The sequence below is a fragment of the Oryctolagus cuniculus genome, chromosome 5 (assembly GCF_964237555.1).
Source record: "Oryctolagus cuniculus chromosome 5, mOryCun1.1, whole genome shotgun sequence".
NCBI classification, from domain to species: Eukaryota; Metazoa; Chordata; class Mammalia; order Lagomorpha; family Leporidae; genus Oryctolagus; species Oryctolagus cuniculus.
Genome location: NC_091436.1, coordinates 85505429 through 85528459, shown reverse-complemented (window position 1 = coordinate 85528459; position 23031 = coordinate 85505429). Strand labels below are relative to the sequence as shown.

The 23031-nt window shown below is 40.6% G+C and overlaps 1 protein-coding gene and 1 pseudogene across 1 annotated transcript in view; one reads left to right on the top strand and one right to left on the bottom strand.

Annotated features, from left to right (window-relative positions):
* HTR1E (5-hydroxytryptamine receptor 1E) overlaps nt 1-22681 on the top strand; it is a 74218-nt gene extending 51537 nt beyond the window's left edge. Inside the window, exon 2 of the mRNA XM_070074641.1 lies at nt 19510-22681. Coding sequence (XP_069930742.1) covers nt 19695-20792 — 1098 coding nt within the window. The 5' untranslated portion in view covers nt 19510-19694 and the 3' untranslated portion in view covers nt 20793-22681. The remainder of the gene's footprint in view (nt 1-19509) is intronic.
* Nucleotides 15858-19541, bottom strand: LOC100346203 (ATP synthase subunit g, mitochondrial pseudogene; annotated as a pseudogene).
* Nucleotides 22682-23031: the final 350 nt, after the last annotated feature.

Below are 23031 nucleotides of genomic sequence, written 5' to 3'. Positions count from 1 at the left end.
GTGGGTGACAGGAGCCCAAGCTGTGCCTCTCAGGCACATTAACAGGAAGCTGGATCTAAGTGGAGCATTCAGGACTCACACTGGCACACTAATATAGGAGGCAAGAATCATAAGCTGCCTGCCCCTTAACCTGTTGCACCAAAACACTGGCCCCTCAAAATATTTTTATAGTGCTTGATACTTTTAAAGTCTCAAATTGACCCTGGATAATTAAACAAATAACTATAAGAAATGCCCAAAAAGACCTCACAAATGAAACGAGATTTGGGTGCCTTGGAAAAAACAGTAGGATTCAAATGAACAGAAAAAATGAGGGAAGATATTCCAGATCAAAGGAAATTGAATAGTATCAGAGTACTTTTAAAAATTATGGAAACATGCTATGCATGGATTTCAAAAATCAATTTATCTTTTAATTGCATTTTGCATGAACTTTTGTAAGTATCCTTGTACTAATCAGTAGTAAGACAACATACAGACTTCCATCATGGTTAGAAATTGTCAGTTCACGTGGAGTCAGAGATCCACTCAGCATAGCTTCACTCAGGTTATGATTTCTCTTCTCCAGGAGAGAAAGTAGGTCAGCTTTCTCTGTTGAACTGAGAGCACCTCAACAGCAAGGACCACAGTCGTCATTTAATCGTGGCCATCATTCCGCTACAATGGTAAACCTCTTACCTAACTCACACTAAAGTGCTTCTTACAGCTATCACAAATTAAACTTAATGAAATCTTTCCTTTTCTTTACATTTCTCTTTCTAGCATCCCTTCTTACTTTGTGTGGTACCCATGAGCTATTTTTCTACACACAATACTCACCTCAGAAAACTGCCACTGTTTATTCTATATGTCCTAAACATCTTAAGAATTGGTACGATGGCATTTGTCACATTTTGTAGAATGAATTTGATAATGTTTATTATTTCCAATATCTAGTGAGCAGGTATTTACTATTTATGCTGTTTTGGAATGTTGATTCAATCTATATGACAGTACTCAAGACTTCTGCTGCCATGTGAAGTACAGTGATTTTTGTTATTTAGTTCCAGGGAAATGAAAAGTCAACTTTTCAGATCTCAATGAAAGATAGTCACCATGGATTGATCACTGATCAGTTATAACTCTTTTGCTGACTCAAGATGCCACTCTTGAATGCTCAGCCCAGAACCCATGAGTTGGAGTTCATATGAGATGAAACTATTTACTTTTCCAATAATATTTGAAGTACTTCAGTTTCAGCAGTTTAAGAAAAAAATATAATCCTATAATATTTACAGAGAGCAGTAGTATCTTTTCAAATTCTGAGTAGTGCTACTAATCCCTAAAGACTTTTTCAATTCTTTGCTAAAAAATAGTGAAATCTAATTAAATATATCCTAGATGGATCTGTAGCTGATAATAGTTTAGCAACTAAGGAGATTCACTAGGGGTAAGAAAAAATATAACAAAGTCCCACTGTCCCCCTTAATAACCATAAAAATGACAGAAGGAAAAGAAATGTGGAAGAGAAGGAAGGACACTGACAATGTAAATATTGTAAACTTAGAATCAGCAATATAACTATGCCTATACAAAGGGAAGTGCAAAGCACATTTCCTTTTTGAGTAAAGAAACAAATACAAAGTAAATAAACAAAAAAGAAAAGAAAAAGAAATACCTATAATGCATGCTCCCTAGCCCTTTCCCACACTCATGGCAAACATCAATCATCATTTTAAAGTAATTGTCATGATGAGATGATATGCAACATTAGAAAGTGCGATACAACAGCTAGCACAGCTGCTGATACATGAAATGAAGTTTGGTTGCCATTTCCAGCTTTGTCTCTGTTGGTGAACTCTTCCTTATTTTTTACTGTATATAAAAACTAGGATTCTCCATGACACACATGAGTTGTAATATGTGCCACAAGTTAGCAGTAAAACAGATGAGCTTATTTCATCCAACCTCCCCATAATAACAAAGGAATAAGAAAACTTATTTGTATAACATTCCATAATGTATAAAGAGCTTTGTCTGCACTGTCCAGTAGAATTTTAAGCAGTTATAGAAATATATCTGTTCTATCCACTATGATAGCCACTAACAACACATGCCTATTGAACATTTGCCAAGAGGCACTAAGGAAGGACATTTTATCTAGTGGCTAAGAAGCCAATTAACACACCCACACCCTATATAAGAGTACTTAAGTTCATGCCCTGACTCTGCTCTCAATTCCAGCCTCCTGATAGTGTCCACTATGGGAGGCAGGAGATTATGGATTGTGGGGAGCAACCCGGACTGGACTGAGTTACTGGAATTAAGACTTATTCTATGCATCTGCTCTCCCACAATATGGCGCTGGGAGAGGAGAAAACAGCTTCTACGCAGCTGCCTCTTGCCAACTTGAGTGATGACCTCCAGGAGCTGATCCTGCTCCTGATTGGAGGAGAGCAGCGTACTCGGCGTGTGGGCAGCAGAGTTGGGATTGGCGGAAGAGGACTATAAAGGAGGAGAGAGACAACATGCACCAGGAACATCTAAGGGGAACATCTATCTGAAGGAACACCTGTGCAGCCCCCGAGAGAGTCGGCCGGCGGTGTGCCGCTCCCCCGCGGAAGTGGGGAAAGTGGCCAGGGGGAACCGCCCTTCCACGGAGGTGGAAGGGATGGTAGCCAACCCAGGAAGAACCAGCAGCAAACCCGGGGAGGGCCGAGCAGATAAAAGAACAACGCAGGGTCCTGTGTCGTTCCTCCACGAAGACGGGGAGCGACATAATGGTGCCGTGACTCGGATAGGAAACCTAGGCAGGGTTTAGTGTCATTCCTCCACGAAGAGGGGGAGCGACAATGGATCAAGTCATAGGGTCTTTGATACACATCAAGTGGGAAATCTGGATTGAGTTCTAGGCCCTTGGCTTACTCCTGACCCAGCCCCAGCCATTACAAGCATTTGGGAAATAATCCAGTAGATGACAGCATTCTCTCTGTGCTGTTTATAAAACTTGTAGAAATGGTTGTTGTAAGAGTAGCTCAGGAATAAATATCTGGAATTGGAAGATTCCACTGACTTTATAATGCAAAATTAAATAAGCATGGGAAAATAATGGACAATATTTGAAAATAATAGACAATATTATCTCAACAGTGACTTTTAACCAATTCCTTTCTTTTTTTATTTTTTTGACAGGCAGAGTTAGACAGTGAGAGAGAGAGAGAGTTATAGACAGTGAGAGACAGAGAGAAAGGTCTTCCTTCCGTTGGTTCACTCCCCTAATGGCCGTCACAGCCAGTGCTGCGTGGTAATCTGATGCCAGGAGCTGGGTGCTTCCTCCCGGTCTTCCATGAAGGTGCAGGGACCCAAGTACTTGGGCCATCCTCCACTGCCCTCCCGGGCCACAACAGAAAGCTGGACTGGAAGAGGAGCAACCGGGACTAGAACCCAGGGTGCCGGCACTGCAGGCGGAGGATTAGCCAAGTGAGCCACGGCACCAGCCTAACCAATTCCTTTCTAACATATTAATCATACCTTTAAGAAAGATATAAACCAGGGGAACAAATCATCATAACACTAACTCTAACCAAGACATAGGACATTAGACATGAAAGATGCTCGTAAATAATGAAGCTCTAATTTTATAAATGGATAAACCAAGGTATAGTGTCTTTTTCAGTGCCACACTGCCACACAGCCAACTATCAGTAGATCTGAGATGCATTTGAATTTTTTTTTAAGATTTATTTATTTATTTGGAAGTAAGAGTTACACAGAAAGAGAGACAAACACACACACACACCCTGAGAGAGAGAGAGAGAGAGAGATATCCTTCATCTGCTGGCTCACTCCCCAGATGGCCACAATGAAGCCAGGAATCAGGAGTTTCCTCCAGACCTCCCTTGTGGGTGCAGGGGCCCAAGCACTTGGACCATCTTCTGCTGCTTTCCCAGGCACATTGGCAGGGAGCTGGATCAGAAGTGGAGCAGCCAGGACTGGTAAATCAGTGCCTATATGGGATGCCGGCATTACAGGCAGCAGCTTTACCCACTACACCACAGTGCTGGTCCCCTGGAGGCCTCTGTTCTTGACCCCTCCAATTCTGTACAACACCCTGTCCCTGGTTCCTCAAAATGCATTAGGTTGAGCGAGTAGCACCAAAAAAGATATCCACAAACCTCTCCTTTGTAGGACATGCCCGTAAAGGCAATTGGAACAGGACCAAGTGGTTTAAGATAGCAGTGCTTCCCAGGTGGGAGCCCAGTAGGAAATCAGTCCAGGCAGCTTAAATGCTTATTCCCTTGGATCTGCCAAAAAAGCACACACAAAAGATTTAAAGGAAAAATGTGTGCACTGCACAGAAAGGAACCCAGATCTCGTCTGAGGAACTCTGTATTTCAGCAGTGTCATTAAGCTGGGTCAAAGAGTCATTTCATATTTTTTTGAAATATTCTAATACAACCTAAAGCACCGGCTAGCTTAAATGACAGGCACTTCATAAATTTCATTTTTATTGTTCTCAGTTGAAAAGTAAATAACACTCCTACAGGTGTCCTTCATATTAAAAGGCATTATTTGCCCAAAAAATGGACTCTATTGACTAAAACCTTACCTATATTTCACAAGACAGATAATTTTCCTCATCACCTTTCAAAGGATATTGCCAGTCGATACAGGACAAAGGAAAACAGTCTGATAAAAGAGGTGGTACAATAGGAGCTAACTGAAAGAGATTCTACTTGCCAAAACTGGGACATTTTAGCCATAAAATAATGTTATTGGATTATTGCCCAAAGAACTAAACAAACATCTGTGAGTTCATACTGAGATAAGAAAACATAAACTGGCATCAAAAATACTTTTATTAAAATAATTTCCCTAAAACTAGATGCTACAGCCCCCTAGGAACTGAAACATGCATATGTGCATAGTAAATGCCATCACAAATAAATGAATGAGTAAATAAAGTCGGTACAATTAATATAAAACTATACCAAAATTAAAAGTATATATCTAAAAACTAATGTAAATATACACCAATGCATGCTCTACTTAGAGTATGGCAGAGATTTATAGCTAATGAATTGCCAAATCCAAGGAAGACAATTAAAGAATCCTTGTGAGCATTAAATTAGTTCAACAGTCAGGAATAGAATAGTGACAGCAGGCCATAGAATGGTAACAAAAGCAATACTGCTTTTCCCTGAACAAAATGTCATTTGTATAGTAGTCTGAGAAGGAGAATATGTTCTGAACCCAGCAAAAAATTGAGGCAGGTAAATCCAAACTAACAAGCTGACTAGATTTCACAGAAACACATGCGTGTGCTGGCTATCCAAATAAATGTTTAATAGTAGAAAATACTCTGATTAGAAATATAAGTTTTAGGAAAACTCTTCAAATTTGAAAACTTTCTCTAAATTCTTTGTATAAGTCATCTAAGATATTATAATAATAAGTAACTTTTATAATAATAAGTAAAAATAAAATTTATAATAAGTAACTTTTAAGATCTCAAAAATGATAACACATTTTGCCAGTAAATTGCATCCCCTTGCTGAAACTGGCCTTCTAAATCCCTCCCTCTGCCACTCAGGCCCTCCTCTACTTATAACTTTGAGGGGTTCAGTCCCTAGACTATTCCTCTCAATCATTCCCACCTACAACATCTAGTTTCCTCAAAGAAATCTCAACCACGTTCTTCGTCTGACACCTTCTTTTGTATTTGTCTTCTTTTTCCGTCATTTTTTTTTTAGAGGCAGAAAGACAGAAAATCTCATCCACTGGTTGTCTCCTCAAATGACTGCCTGCAATGCACAGTACTGGATTTGTCTTATAAGCAATAATCCCTTCAAAATGACTTTATGAATGAATAAAACTGATTTACCAGTTAAAGAGGCATATATCTGCCTTCTACATAAGCATGAAGTAAATGAGGAAAACTACTTCTATAACTTGCCTTTTTTCTTCTCATCTTTCCTTGGAACATAAATTTTATTTCCAAAAATCAATTTCTAGGAAAGTTTATGATACATGTGGTCTGAGGTTTAGTCAAAATAGTTCATAAATTCAAGGTCACAAGCCCACTACTAGTGTTTATTAAGAAATTATGTTAAGTGAGCTGACAAATATATAATATTTTGGTCAAAGTATATTAGCTTTACATTTTGTTTTCTCATTTTGATAGCTGAAAAGTAAGTTTAAAAGGGATGGACTAGGGGCTGGTGCTGTGACAGAGCTGGTAAAGCCACTGCCTGCAGGGCTGGCATCCCATGTTGGCGCCAGTTCGAGTCCGGCTGCTCCACTTCTGACCCAACTCTCTGCTATGGCCTGGGAAAGCAATAAAGGTGGCCCAAATCCTTAGACCCCTGCACCCACGTAGGAGACCTGGAAGAAGCTCCTGGCTCCTGACTTTGGATCAGCGCAGCTTCAGCCATTGGAGCCATCTGGGGAGTGAGCCAGCAGATAGAAGACCTCTCTCTCTCTCTCTCTCTCTCTCTCTGCCTCTGCTTCTCTGTAACTCTGCCTTTCAAATAAGTAAATAAATCTTAAAAAAAAAAAAAGGACGGATTAAACATTCAAAGATGGAAACACAAGTAAATAGTCCTTAGTTCAATATGCAGATAACAAATCAATTGGTAAATCAACACATGAACATTTTCAGCAAACAATAGATTGAACAAATGTTTGTTGGTTATCTCTTAGAAGCCAGGAAATGTGTAAACACTTTGCCAAATGCTGCTTTGTTTAGTTTTCTCTGTGAACATGTAAGGTAGATTTAATTATCCTCATTCTCAAATTGTAAAACCAGGTTTCTAAAAATTAAGTAATTTTCTCAAGTAGTGTTGATATATGACTTAAGTAGGGGCCAGTGCTGTGGTGCAGCAGATTAAAGCCCTGGCCTGAAGCGCTGGCATCCCAAATGGGCGCTGGTTTGAGACCTGGCTGCTCCACTTCTGATCCAGCTCTCTGCTATGGCCTGGGAAAGCAGTAGAAGATGGCCCAAGTACTTGGGCCCCTGCATCCACGTGGGAGACTCAGAGGAAGCTCCTGGCTCCTGGCTTCAGATCAGCTCAGCTCAGCTCCAGCCATTGTGACCATCTGGGGAGTGAACCAGTGGATGGAAGACCTCTCTCTGTCTACCTCTCTCTGTAAATCTGTCTTTTTAAAGAGAGAGAGAGAGAGAGAGAGAATAAAAGATATATTACTTAGGTAAATATTATTAGTTCCTAAATATCAGTGACTTGAAACAACAAAATGTTATTTCTCAATCATATCGCCATCACATGCAAGTCAATAGTGGGGGTGGCAGAAAGTGGTCTGCTACAACTTGTCAGGCATCCAGGATACATACATCTCACTGCTATGCCCTCTTCAGAGTCTTCAGAGACCTTTCCATCTAACTGTTGGATGGAGATTAAGAGCAAGGACAGCACATTAGAGATGTTTGTGGTTAAAGTCTGAAAGTGGCACACACCATTTCCGCTCAGATTTCATTCCCCAAGAAAAGGACCACAAAAGGGACAGCCTAGCAAGAAAAATGCTTTAAGATAATAACCATTATATTCAATCTCTCCCACACCATGAAAAGAAAGAAAAAGGACTATGACTTGATCCCCTACCCTGCAATGAAGACTGAATTTGCTGGCTTCCCACCTCTGACTGGCAGTATTTAGGCAGCACCTCTCTTCCCTCCCTGGAGCAATATCAGAGGAAGACCACCATAACAAGATTTAAAGATCCAAATGTTCATAACACAATAGTAACAATAATAAAAAGTTACTCACACAGGACAGGCATTGTGGTGCAGAAGGTTAATCACCACTTAAGACATGCGTCTCCTGTATCAGAGTGCCTTGTTTTGAGTCACAGCTGCTTCCAATCTAGCCTTCTGCTTATGCTCCTGGGAGGAGGCAGATATTGGTCCAAGAACTTGTGCTCCTGACACCTACATGGGAGAGCCAGACGGAGTTCCTGGCTCTTCCTGGCTCAAGACTTCAGCCTGGCCTATCAGGGGCCTTTGGGGAGTGAAACAGAAGATGGAAAATATCTCCTCTCTCTCTCTCTGTCTCTCCCCCTGCCCAACCTTGTCTCCTTCTCTCCTTCTATGTCACTATATCTCAGGAAGGACGGCAGGCAGGCAGGCAGGGAGGGAAAAGGGCATGCTAGGAGGCCACAGGTGATAACTCAAGTACTTGAGTTCCTGCCACCCAGATGGGAGCCTAGATTCAGTTCTAGGCTCCTGGTTTCAGTCTGCCACACCATTAGCTGTTGTGTGCATTTTAGGAGTAAACAAGAAGATGGAAGATGGGAGATATCTCCTTCCCCCGACACACACCAGCTCATAAATGAAAATAAATATTTTTGGAATAATGCAGGGAGAATCAAGACAATCATTGGTAAAGGAAAACTAAAAGAATTTGTCAGGAGATCTTCTCTAAAAGAATAACTTTAAAAAAAGTTCCATGATCAAAAATTAATTATAAAAGGAGGACTCTTGGAACATCAAAAAAATATAAAAGAATAACAGAAAGGCAAAAATATATGTAAGGGGAATACAATTTAATTTTCCTCTTTTTTTCTACAGTATGCTTGATTGTTGAAGCAAAACTGTAAAACAATCTGATGTGGTTCTCAATGGATATAGAAAATATACTTAAAACAATTTTATTATAATTAGGAGAGGGTAAAATGATGTAAACAGAAGTAAGGTTTCTACACTTAAGCTGGAAAATGGCAGTACCCTAAGTTATGTGTGTGTAATGTAATATCTACAGCAACCATCAAAAAAGTGCTATAGAGAAATAAGCTCAAAACCACTAATGATAAATTAAAATGAATTCCAGGAAAATATCCAAATAACTCACAGGAGGGCAGAAAAATAAATCCAAAACACAAAGAGAGAAAAAAATGAAAAACAAAAAATAAAAAAACAGAATTAAGAACTAGCACATCAATAATTATATTACATTTTAAAGGTCTAAATGTACGAATAAAAATACATTGGCATAGTGGGTACAGAAACATGAGCCAACTTTATGCTATCTACAAGAAACTCCAAACATGCCTATACAGGTAAGTTGAAAGTAACAGAGTAGGAAAAAAAGTACCATGAGCATATTAATCGAAGTTGCCAGGAGTGTCTATAGGAATATCAGATAAAGTCTACTTCAGAGCAAAGAAAATGACCAAGAGCAGAGAGTGACATTACATTATGATGAAAAGGTCAATCTACCAAGAAGACAGCAGTCCTAAATATGCATAAACAGAAGAGCAGCTGCAAAACACGTAGAGCAAAATACAATAGAATTGCCAGCATTGCAGTTCACTAGGCTAATCCTCCGCCTGCGGCGCCGGTACTCCAGGTTCTAGTCCCGGTTGGGGCACCCGTTCTGTCCCACTCCTCTTCCAGTCCAGCTCTCTGCTGTGGCCCGGGAGTGCAGTGGAGGATGGCCCAAGTCCTTGGGCCCTGCACCCGCATGGGAGACCAGGAGGAAGTACCTGGCTCCTGGCTTCAGATCTTCGCAGTGCGCCTGCCGTAATGGCCATTTAGGGGGTGAACCAACAGAAGGAAGGCCTCTCTCTCTCTCTGTCTCTCTCTCTCTCTCTTACTGTCTAACTCTGCCTGTCAAAAAAATACAATGGAATTGAAAAGGGAAACAGACAAGTCCACCACCAGACATCAATAACTCTCTCAACTGGGATCAAATCTATCTTCCACTTCTCATCCAGGTTACTGCTACAGCCCTAAGGGGAACATTTGATGACCCAAGAACTTGGGTCCCTCTTACCCATGGAAGACCCAGATGAAATCCCTGGCTCCTGGTTTCGGGCTGGTTCAGCCCTGATGTTTACAGGCATTTGTGAAACAAACCAACAGATATCATCTCTGTCTCTGTCTCTGTCTCTCTCTCTCTCTCTCTCTCTCTTTCTCTCTCTCTCTCCCCACCCCTCCCTCCACCATGCTCTTTCACTCTCTGCCTTTCAAATAAATAAACTTTAAAAGAAAGCAAGAATACAGAGATTATCATCCTCGATAAAAAGGCAAGCTCCAACTTGGGGCTGTATATTTAAAAATCCACTTAATATAAACACATAGGTTAAAAGTAAAAGGGTAGACAAACGATATGCTATAGGGTCCAGCGCTATGGCATAGTGGGTAAAGCCACCACCTATAGTGCCAGCATCCTATATGGCCTCCAGTTCAAGTGCAGGCTGCTAAACTTCCAATCCACCTCTCTGCTATAGCCTGGGAAAGCCATGGAAGGTGGCCTAAGTCCTTGGGCCCCTGCACCCGCATGGGAGACCTGGAGGAGGCTCCTGGCTTCAGATCATCCCAGCACTGGCCATTGCAGCCAACTGAGTGAACTGGTGGAGAAGATCTCTGTTTCTCTCTCTCTGCCTCTGCCTCTGCCTCTGCCTCTATAATTCTGCCTTTCAAATACACAAATAAATCTTTTAAAAAAAGATATGCTTTGTAAACAGTCGAAATAAAGTTGGGATCCTTACATTAATATCATACAAACTGAACATCAGAACACAGAATATTATCAGGAATAAATGGAGATATTACATAGTAAGAGTCAGTCCATCAAGAAGACACAGCAAAACACAAGATTCAAAACTTGACAGAACATGGGTGGGTGTTAGGTGCAGTGGTTAAGACACCTCTTGGGATGCCCACATCCCACATTGGGTATTTGGGTTCAAGTTCCAGCAAGTTGCAGCTCCACTTCCAAATTTTCTTCCCTGCTAATGCAGATTCTAGCAGGCAGCCAAGTGATGGCTCAAGTAGTTGAGTCCCTGCCACCAACATGCAAGATCCACAATAAGTTCCTGGCTCCTGGTTTCAGTATGACCCATATCCAGCTGTTGTATACATTTGAAAAATTAAACTGTAGATGGAATGCACCACTTGATCTCAAGACCAGAAAAGCTACAATAAGAAAGATAGTGTTACACTATCTAAAAGTAGATACATGAACCAAGACTGACACATAAAAAAGTCAACTGAATTTTTAAAGAGGCCCCCAAAATATCTCAATGGGGAAAGTCTTATCAACAAAAGGTGCTGAAATAGCTACATATCCACATGGATGAGTAGAATGTGGGTGAGTGGGGGGAATAAACCTCAATATCTATTCACACCAAATGCAAAAACTTATTCAAAATGGATCCAGCTTTGTGACCCTGAGTGTAGAAACTCTTTAGGACACAGGAAGCTCTCATCACAAAGTCAATAACTTCAATCTCATCAAAAAATCTGCTTATCAAAAGATACTACTTTAAAAATACAAAGACAAACCATACAGTGGAAGAAAATGTTTTCAAAACATCATTCTGACAAAACATTTGTGTCTAGAGTATATAAATGTCTCTCAAAACTCTACATACTCTGTTTTTGCTTGAAGTTTTACATTGGCAGTGTTTTCTCAGTATTATGAATGTAATGACCTTATAATAACCACAGGCTACATCTCATTTTCAATTTAAATGAAGAAAAAAAGAATAAGGAACTCCACAGACTGGTTTCTCCTCTACTTCTTCCTGAACCTCCTACTGAAGAACAAAGTGAGAAACATAGTATCCACCTTCCTTCCCCCTGAACTGGCAAAGAAAAGCCTAGAAGCTGAAGAAATAAATTAAACAGAGAATAAAAGTAGTGATATTAGGACAAAGCACCACTCTTGAATTAACAAAAAAAGAAATAAAGAAATTGGTACATATTAAAGATTTTTTAATGCCTTGAAGTACTTAGGGCAAAATGAGACAACCAAAGAAGAGATGAAAAAATAGTTATGGTACATAATTTATAGTTATTGAAAACAAATAGCATTGATAAAGTCATGAAATTAAAAGTGAGGGAAATAAGCCATTTATATCAGTGTCCAGAAGCAGCCATTCTCCAAGAGGGAAGGTAGGTGTTGACCTTTCCTACAGACAGGAGAGCCTTGAGAATTGAATTCACAAGTGCTTAGCCTAGAGTGTGAAATACAGTATTATAGTTAACACATGAGATAGAATCATAGGATAAATTGTTATTCACATTTGAGAGTATTTTTAAACATTTTCAAATAAAATAAATGTGTATTTTAATGAAATATTATAAGATGATCACCCTTGCAAACCCTACCTAGGTCAAGAAGTAGAACTTAGGGGCCGGCGCCGCGGCTCACTAGGCTAATCCTCCGCCTAGCGGCGCCGGCACACCGGGTTCTAGTCCCGGTCGGGGCGCGCCGGATTCTGTCCCGGTTGCCCCTCATCCAGGCCAGCCCTCTGCTGTGGCCAGGGAGTGCAGTGGAGGATGGCCCAGGTGCTTGGGCCCTGCACCCCATGGGAGACCAGGAAAAGCACCTGGCTCCTGGCTCCTGCCATCGGATCAGCGCGGTGCGCCGGCCGCAGCGCGCCAGCCGCGGCGGCCATTGGAGGGTGAACCAACGGCAAAAGGAAGACCTTTCTCTCTGTCTCTCTATCTCACTGTCCACTCTGCCTGTCACAAAAAAAAAAAAAAAAAAAAAAAAAAAAAAAAAAAAAAAAGAAGTAGAACTTAGGTTCAGGTGTTCAGGCAGTTGTTAAGATATAGCTTGGGTTACCCACATCCCATATGCAAGGATATGGGTTGAGGACTGGCTCCACTTCTGATTCAAGCTTTCTGCTAATGTGCATCATGGGAGGTAGCAGTTGATGAATCAAGTATTTGAGTCCCTGTCACCCACACTGGAGACTAAGATCGAGTTCCAGGCTCCTGGCTTCAGCCTGACCCAACTCTGGCTTTGGAGGGCATTTGGGGAGTGAATCAACAAATGGAAGACCTTTCTCTCTCTCTCTCTCTCTCTCTCTCTCTCTCTCTCCTTCCTTCCTTCCTTCCTTCCTCTCCTCTCTCCCTTTCAAATAAAATGAAAATACATAAGCATGTTTTCAAAAAAGAAAGTGAGTGGAAGGAAGAAAAGGACTTCTCTCATAGTGTGCATAGCATGGTGTGTGCAGGGGCCATCATTTTGGCATAGCAGTAAAGCCACCACCTGCAATGAGGGCATCCCAAATGGGTGCCTATTTGTGTTCCAGCTGCTACACTTCCAATCCAACCCCCTGATAACAGCCTGGGAAAACCAGCAGAAGGTGGTCCAAGTGTCTGGACCCTGCCACCCAGGTGGGAGACCCAAAAAAATTTCCTGGCTCCTGTTGCAACCAACTGAGGAATGAACCAGAAGATCTCTCTCTGTGTGTCTCTCACTCTATGTATAACTCTTTCAAAATAAATAAATAAATCTTTGAGGAACAAATGCAGGTCAAAGTCTACTTTAACATCTCTTCTCTTCAACCTCATCTCCCTGGTATTCCAACCTTCAGTGGGGTGATATGAATCAGAAGCTCTGAAGTATTCTTGCAAATGGGGAGTAGTATGCTCTGATCAGTTTGATTCTGATTCCCTTTATTTGTAATTTTAATGAAAAAAATGTAAACAAGGTTTTTAACAGTAAGAGTATTTTCCATGTGACAATTAAAGCAAAAACTGAAAGTTACAAATCCCCAAGAAATTTATATATCAGCAACTTATAGGATATATTCATTTTTAGCTATGATTAGTGCAGTTAATTTTCCATTCTGGTAGACTAATAAAGTCTGGTGTGTTTTTACTATAGTTTGTATTGATTCTGTAGAATGTATTTTAAGTGTTATTATGGTCCCTTTCTCTACAGTACATGAAAAGCTGAAGAGACTTACAGGGATTTATTTCCAGGTGTTATTTAATCAGCACTATTCTAATTAGAAAGCATATAATTTACTAAGGAGTTACAGTAGTTATAAAACCATGCATTGGGGCTGGCATTGTAGTGTAGTGAATAAAGCTGCCACCTGCAGTTCCAGCATGCCATATAGCTGCAGGTTTGTGTCCTGGCTGCTCTGCTTCCAATCCAGCTCCTTGTTAATGTGCCTGGGAAAGCAGTGAAAGATGGTCCAAGTGCTTGGGTCCCTGCTCCCACATGGGAGACCTGGAAAAAGCTCTCGGTTCCTGGCTACAGTTGGGCCCAGCTCTAGCCATTGCAGCCAATAGGGGAGTGAACCAGCAGATGGAACAGAAATCTGTCTCTGTCTCTCCATCTCCCTCTTGAACTCTGCCTTTGAAATAAATAAATAAATCTTTTTAAAAAAGTATTTTCTTAAGAAGGTAAAAGGAACCTAAGAAAATTGATATTGAATTATTTCCTGAATGTGAATGTTTTCTTTGATCACCTTGCCACCTTCAGCATGATCTCCTAAATTGTTTAAGTAACACTACTTAGCTGGTGCCCCCCAGATCCTGACTGACTCCCATCCTGCCTCCTACATTACTGGTTTCTTTCTTTCTCTTTCACATTTCACTGACTCCAGAAACTCTCTGTCCTAACAGAAAGGCTTTAGTGTGGGAGAAAAAAACATTGTCAACTGCTTAGTTAAAAGGGCCATCTTGGGGCAGGTATTTAGCCTAGTGCTTAAGATGCCCACGTTCAATATCAAAGTACCAGTTCAACACCTGGTTTCAAAGCCCAACAACAGCTTCCTGTGATTGTAGATCCTGGTGACAGCAGTGATGCTGGAAACCACTATATCAGCCTTTCATTTCCATCACCTCACCAAATTACTCTTTTTCAATGTCACTAAAGTCATTGTATGGCCCAACCCAACCGGTCAACTCCTCATCACTCTTGGTTTGTTGGCAGTATTCACACAGTGGATCATTCTTGCTTGACACATTTTCTTCACATTGCCTTGAATTAAAATTGTGTCTTATCATTTTCCTCCACTTCAGAAGCCTCCCCTCTCCATCTGCTTTGCTGCTCTTCCCTTATCTCCCTGGCCCTTCAATGGTGAAAAGCTCCAGGACTTAGTTCTGAGACTTGTTCAGTCACTTCCCAAATTAGGGTTTCCTGGGTATAATTTCACCCAGCCATTCAAAAGAATATGGTGCATGTGCTGTTATGGACCAAACTTTAAGATATATTGCTAATTTAAAAAAATGAAAGATAGTAAGCTGGATATCTGCAGGAATTTGTAACGACTGACAACATAGGCATATAAAATGCAACTCCTATTCTGACACGATTGGGCTCATAATAAACCAGGATAAAGGGATCAGTTTAAGTTCACAATTGATTATAAACATAGGATTAAGTGTCAAAGGGATCACATAAATAAGACCAAGTGTCTGCTAATAATAATTGATATAATTAAAAAGGAGAGAATGATCCAACATGGGAAGCAGGACACACAGCAGACTCATAGAATGACAAATGCCCTAAACAGCACTCTGGCCTCAGAATCAACCCTTAAGGCATTCAGATCCAGCTGAAAAGCCCATGAGAGCATTTCAGGCATGGAAAGCCAAGACACTGTGGCAAACTATAATCTACAGGAAAGATCTCAGTGAGTGAGATACTGGTAGAAAAAAGGGGCCGTCAAAGAAGGAGGTATCTTTCTCTGAAGGGAGGAGAGAACTTCCACTTTGGTTATAGCCTTGTTTAAATAATGTCGAAGTTTGTGAACTCAAGAGGCTTCCATAGCCTTGGCAGCTCGTGACAAGAGCCTCGGGTGATTACTGACTCCATAAACAAGGGTGTCAATTGTTAAATCAACAACAGGAGTCACTGTGCACTTGCTCCACATGTAGGACCTCTGTCCTTCTGTATATAAAGATAATTAAAAATAAAACTTAATGAAGAATGTGATGAGAGAGGGAGTAGGAGGTGGGATGGTTTGGGGGTGGGAGGGCAGGTATGGGAGAAGAATAGCTATAATCCAAAAGTTGTAATTATGAAATTTATATTTATTAAATAAAATCTTTCTATAAAAAAGAAAATGTGATAAAATAAATTAAAAAATAAAATAAAATAAACCAGGAAGTCACATTAAAGAGTTGAGAATGTATCCCCCTATAATCTTTTCTCTGGTTTCACCAGAAGTTGTTAAAAAAGGAAAATTAGATCTACATCCCACCCATCAGAAACAATATCTGCTAACAGGGATGAAAAATAAATAGCTATAAAGATAAGAATAAAATGGTATCACCAGGGAAATAAAAATTAAGAGTTACAGGAGCTCAAATAAATAAAACAGCTTTTAAAGGTTTTAAAAACTGAATTACTTTAGAATTTTTTTACTGCATGCTATCAAAATAAATACATCTCCTTATTATTCCTACTATAAATTGAAATTTCTTTTTTTCACATATTTTATTCAGATAATAGTCTCAACCATATGGTCCAAGTCCACTCAAATAATAAATCAAATATGTTAAAGATTGCTCTTTAAATATTACAGCCAGTGATGCCACGCTTGCCTATGATCTCTCGGATATAAAATCACATCCACACCTCAGTGGCCACCAAACCATTCAGCACAGCTTCCTTAGCTGTAAGCTGTTCAAAACTACCAGTCAGAGCAGAGTTAACTATATTTTTCAGGCTTTGAATAGCTGTAGGGAACTCAGCAGTGGCTGGAGGAGCCAGCTCAACCCTGTTGTACTGACAAAATGTGGCCAACCAAGGCTTCGAGTAAGTCACAGCAGCATTCACCAGTGCCAAGGCCTTCCCCACTAGGTTCAGGACAAATTGGGCCAGGGTATAAGCTGCAAAGTCCCTATAAATTGAAATTTCTAGTTACCTACCTGTCCCTTATCCATGCAACTTTCTATGCTCTCTTATAATTGGAATGGGAGGGAAAAAAAAGCCTTTTTACTGAAAACTACCCTACCCAGTAAATTTCAAGAATTCAAAAAAAATATAATCAAGGAGCAAAACATACACAAAAATACATTTCAATTTATTAGAGAAAGAGATCAAAAATAGAAGAAATAAACACTCAAGAACTGGAAGAAGTATATAGAAGTTGACCCAGGCAGCTATTAGATGGCCCAATGGAGTCTGAATCCAGGACTGTCTGATTTGATTCCAAAGCCCATCTTCTTTCAATTTTATAGTCTGTCCCAAATATATATTCAAGTTTAAACTGTCTATAGGAGGGAGAGATACTAGAGGATGCAGCAGATGTTTAATGCAGCACTAAAGCCACCACTTGGGATGCCCACATCCCATATTGGAGTGCCTGAGTTTAAGTCCTGGCACCATTTTCCAATCCAAGTTCCTGCTACTGCACACCCTGTGAGGCAGCAGGTGAAGGGTCAAGTGCCTGGGTCCCTGATACCCAGACTGAGTTCCTGGCTCCTGGCTTTGCCCTGGCCCAGTCATGGTTGTTACAGGCATCTGGGTTGTGAACCAGTAGATGGTAGAATATATATATATATATGTAAAATAGTGTATATATATATATATATATATATACCATCCAAGTACATAAATAATAAGGATGGCTTATTTTTTTAAAAGATACCAGTGGAAAGAAAATGTTTAATCTACAAGAGAAGTGCAAAAGAGGGGCTTGTTGGCATAGCAACCCTCATGGAAGAACCAGAAGAAAAAAAAAAAAGAGAGACACCCAAAAGCAAATATACACACAGAAATACTAAAAGCATAATGAAATAGGTAGGCAGAAAGTGTATCATTTAATTGTATACAAATACAGACTACCTTAAAAATAATTGTCGCATTTGATATTTAGTTAAATCATTGTTTTCCTTTTATTTTCCATATTTAAAGAAAAAATGATGCCCTTCCTCACATCCTCTTAATTATGCTCTATGGGCAGGAAAATTAACTCCAGGTTTAGATCTGACCCACAGGCTACAGAGTTTTATTCCCACCCTCCAGATTTTAGGCCCCAGGCCACCCAAAGACTCCATTCACATTCACTCCCTGTGTCATGCATACCTCACCTGCTCCTGCCCCAACCTTTGCTAAACTAAAATCATTGTGTCTGTTAATACTGATGAAAATCAATTTATTTCCTTTCTTAAAACTACTGAAACACTAATTTTTTAGGTCTTCCAGAATCAAATGAGGCTTAATTAACCTTCTTTCTACCAGTTGCTATCAGCTGTGGATAGTCCTTTTGGATTTTGATTGCTTTAAAATTGTTGGCAAATATACATTTATATTTGACTTTATCTTTCTTTAAAATGTCACTGATTTAGGAATGATATGGTGGTTAAGATTCTGCTTGGGGGCTGGTGCCATGACTCAACGGGCTAATCCTCCACCTGCGGCGCCAGAACACCAGGTTCTTGTCCAGGTCGGGGCGCCGGATTCTGTCCCGGTTGCCCCTCTTCCAGGCCAGCTCTCTGCTATGGCCCGGGAGTGCAGTGGAGGATGGCCCAAGTGCTTGGGCCCTGCACCCCATGGGAGCCCAGGAGGAAGCACCTGGCTCCTGGCTTCGGATCCACGCAGGGTGCTGTTTGCAGCAGCCATTGGAGGGTGAACCAACAGAAAAGGAAGACCTTTCTCTCTGTCTCTCTCACTCTCGCTCTCGCTGTCCACTCTGCCTGTCAAAAAAAAAAAAAAAAAAATTCTGCTTGGGATACCTGCATTCCATATCAGATTGCCTGGTTTTGAGTATCAGCCCTGTTTCTGATTCCAGCTTCCTATGAATGTGCACCCTAAGAGGCAGCAGGTGATGGCTTAAGTATTTGGGTCCCTGACACCCACATGAGAGACCCAGACTGAGTTCTTGGCTACTGCTTTCAGCTTGGACCAGTTCAGCATGGCCCAACCCCAGCTGTTACAGAAATTTGGAGACTGAATCAGCAGTTGGTCTCTCTCTTTTTCTCTCTCTCCTTGAAATAAATTTTTTTAAAAATCAACTCAACATTTTCTTAGGATGTCACTATCTCAATGAATGATCCAATCAATCATAGCTCTGATTTCAAGCAGTGAGGCATGAAAGCCACATGGATGGATGAATGGATGCATAGATGAAAGCACAGATATAATACAAATGTTAACCCAAATTAAACCTATTTTTAATGTAGAGACCTTTGAGCGTGGTAACAATGCTATTTAAAAGTTTATTTATTGTATTACTCTACAATTTACCACAAACATCAGAGTAATGCTGTATACATTTTCTCCAGAGAAATGCATAGTGGGAAAGGTAAAATGCCAGAAATAATTAAACAAAATTTTACAATTTTGACAATTGTGACACTAGTACATATTTGGAGGTGAATATTTGCTGTGAAAATTTAAAATCTCGTTTGAATTCAGCTGATTATAAACAGCATAATTTTTCTTCAGTGTAAAGGTCCCAGAATTCTTAAAGTATTATATAATGGGAATATATGTCTTTGAATGCAGAAAAGACTTTTTTCTATATTTATCAATCTGTACACACTTATGTGTGCACCTGAATAATTACAAATAAGAAACTAATTTAGATCGGCAAGATAGACTTAAAAATTGGTAATGTAGTCCTCAGAAAAAGTTTGGGAACTTACCTCAACAAAGTGTTTTTTGAGAAATGATGTAAGCATTAACTCAAATTGCAGAGGAGAAAAATGAAATTATATTTAAAATGTGTAAATAATTTTTGAACACTAAGATATCATGCTTCCCAGGAGGAAGTAGCCTTTTCATTCACTAACCAGTGCACAATATTTTCCAGGATCCTCCATTCAGCAGAAATGCCGTGGCCATTCCCTTTATCCACAGGAACTGAAACACAAGAGACTACATAGCTGAAGAAATTGTAGTTTACTTACAGGTGAGAAACATTCAAGGCTACCTGGTTTCCAATTGAAGGAAAATAAGCAACAGCTTTTCCACAGGGTAGACTGGAACAAGAGCAACATGAACATCACGAACTGTACTACAGAAGCCAGCATGGCGGTGAGACCCAAGACTGTCACTGAGAAGATGCTCATTTGCATGACTCTGGTGATTATCACCACCCTGACCATGTTGCTGAACTCAGCCGTAATCGTGGCCATTTGTACCACCAAGAAGCTACACCAACCTGCAAACTACCTGATCTGTTCTCTGGCCGTGACGGACCTCCTGGTGGCGGTGCTTGTCATGCCCCTGAGCATCATGTACATTGTCATGGAGAGCTGGAAGCTTGGGTACTTCATCTGTGAGGTGTGGCTGAGTGTTGACATGACCTGCTGCACCTGCTCCATCCTGCATCTCTGTGTGATTGCCCTGGACAGGTACTGGGCCATCACCAATGCTATTGAATATGCCAGGAAGAGGACGGCCAAGAGGGCTGGACTGATGATCCTCACCGTCTGGACCATCTCTGTCTTCATCTCCATGCCCCCTCTGTTCTGGAGAAGCCACCGCCAGCTCAGCCCACCTCCCAGTCAGTGCACCATCCAGCACGACCATGTCATCTACACCGTCTACTCCACATTCGGGGCATTTTATATCCCTTTGACTTTGATACTGATTCTCTATTACCGGATTTACCATGCAGCCAAGAGCCTTTACCAGAAAAGGGGATCAAGCCGTCACTTGAGCAACAGAAGCACAGACAGTCAAAATTCCTTTGCGAGTTGTAAGCTTACACAGACTTTCTGTGTGTCTGACTTCTCCACCTCAGACCCTACCACAGAGTTTGAAAAGATCCACAGCTCCATCAGGATCCCTCCCTTCGACAACGATCTCGACCACCCAGGAGAACGCCAGCAGATCTCTAGCACCAGAGAGCGCAAGGCAGCACGCATCCTGGGGCTGATTTTAGGTGCATTCATTTTGTCCTGGCTGCCCTTTTTCATCAAAGAGTTGATTGTAGGTCTGAGCATCTATACCGTTTCCTCGGAAGTGGCGGATTTTTTGACATGGCTTGGCTATGTTAATTCTCTGATCAACCCTCTGCTCTATACGAGTTTTAATGACGACTTCAAGCTGGCTTTTAAAAAGCTCATTAGGTGCCGAGAGCATACTTAGATTCTAAAAAGCCAAAAGCATGACTTTGGCCAGATCCTCATGAATGGACAGGGGTGAGGGGTGCAACTTATTAATTCTTGAACTTACTTGGTTCGGGAGGATTTGTAAGTATGTGTGGTCTTTTTTTTTATTTGTTTGTTTTGTTCTGTTTTGTCTGAAGCTTGTTATTTGCTGTGCTGTTTTCTACCTCTGGTCTTATTTGTGGCACATAATATAAAATAAACATTATCGTACAAAACCAGAAATTTCTTAGAAGTAATAATAAGATGAAATAGTATGTTTTTTAGCCATTTCAATTAACCCTGCAATTAAAGAATGCCCAAGAAATCCTTAATTGCAGAATTTCTTGACTTATTTATCAAATATCTGATAACTTGCCCATGTGTGGCATTAACGCTGAGGTTATAGCTCTAAATGCACACACATTCCAGTGGAGGTTGCATGACTACATAAAGAATAAAAGAAAGGGATATCATGTCATCTACCACTTGCAGACCTGAGCTAAAGCTACTTACTGTAGCACTATGTCTACAAAGCCTACTCCTTTCAGGAAAAAATAGTATTTCTGGCATGTTCTTTTTAGTTCTTGATTAAATAAACATCTTCATTATCTAAAAAAGAACTTGCAGTGAATGCACTGGCAATTTCCTACATCTTTTATTATGAATGTGAAGCATAACCAATTGAGAAATTACCTAAATCTGTTTTGATCAGTGTGTTGCTATATTACCTGACAGACACATTGGGCCAGCTCACATTCTAAAAAATATTCCATCTAAGCTTCGTTATATACTCTCTCACTAGCAGGATTTTGGTGAGAGTACATATCAACTTTCGGGAACTTTTTTAAGAAGTGTAACACGATACAGTGATCAAACAAGGGACTACATTATCTGAATAACTGTTGGAGAATCTGGGAAGGAATAAAAAGCTGAAAATCTATGCTTACAGCAAAGATCACCCATCAGGAAATGAGTATGAGACTGTGTCTCCTGGAATTCCTGTGGCTTCTGTGCCAGGCTGCACCCTGGCCCAGAAAGCTGCAGGTGGGACCTGATGCTACACAATGTAGCCTGGCTCAGCCTCACATGATGGAGAAAGACACCTCTGGTAGTGTGGGAGAATGCACCACTATGAGCAAGAATGATAAGACTGAAAGCTTATAAATTCCTATATGACTCTCCTCATCCTCGATCTTTGTCTCTCAGCTACATCCTCTCCCCTTCTCTTCACTTTTCTGTGTTCACTGAGAAGGTATCAGTTGGCCTCCTCTCTATCCCCATGTTTTTACCCCTTCAAGATGTATCCCCTCCCAACTTTTTGGTAATCTGTTCTTTTTCTCCTCTCTCTCTCTTTTTCTTTATTCAAGCTACCCCTTTTCCTCCTCACTATTATTTTAAAAAGAAAGAAAGATTTATGTATTTGAAAGAGCTACAGAGAGAGGGGAAGAGGTAGATCTTCCAAGTCTCCCACATGGGTGGCAGGAGCCCAAGCCCCTGTCCTCTCGGCCTCTATCAGGCCATTAGCAGGGAGCTGGACTGGAAATGGAGAAGCAGGGCCATGAAACAGCACCCATATGTGATGCTGGCATCGCAGACTGCAGCTTTAGCTACTACACCAAAATGCCACCCCCTATTCTTCTTTAATCTACCTATTAATTTATCCAAGTCTTTTGTACACTAAAATCAACATTCTCTAGTCCTACTTCCCTATCAAGCTCCTGTTTCAGTGCTCCCTGAAACTCTCACCTGAGTTTCTCCAATCATTAATCTGCTCATTCTGTCTTCTTACCTTCTACTGATTATTCTATCCTTTGCCATTATAGTATGGCCTCCCAGTTCTCCCCAAACTGGCCTCCCAAAGATGATTGACAACTTTTCAATAGGAAAATCCAGTGACCTTCCTCTGTTCTTATCTACCTCTCTTTCTCTTATCAGTTAAAGCAGCTAACTCTCCTTTTCTTGTTTATGCCCATGCCTCCAGGATATTTCACTCTCCTACTGCTCTGGACCCCTTATTTCCTCATTCATTATCTTCTCATTCTCCATCCTCAGCAATCACCTCCTATATTTCCATAAACCATCCCAACTATTATTCCATCAATAAATTCTATGCCTATGTCTCTTAAATTTGTGGCTTTAGTTATCATTACCCTTTTTCAGGCTCCAGACCCAAATATTATGTATGGTGACCACTTCCCTATGAACATTCCACTGGTCCCTCAAAAACCCTTCCAAAG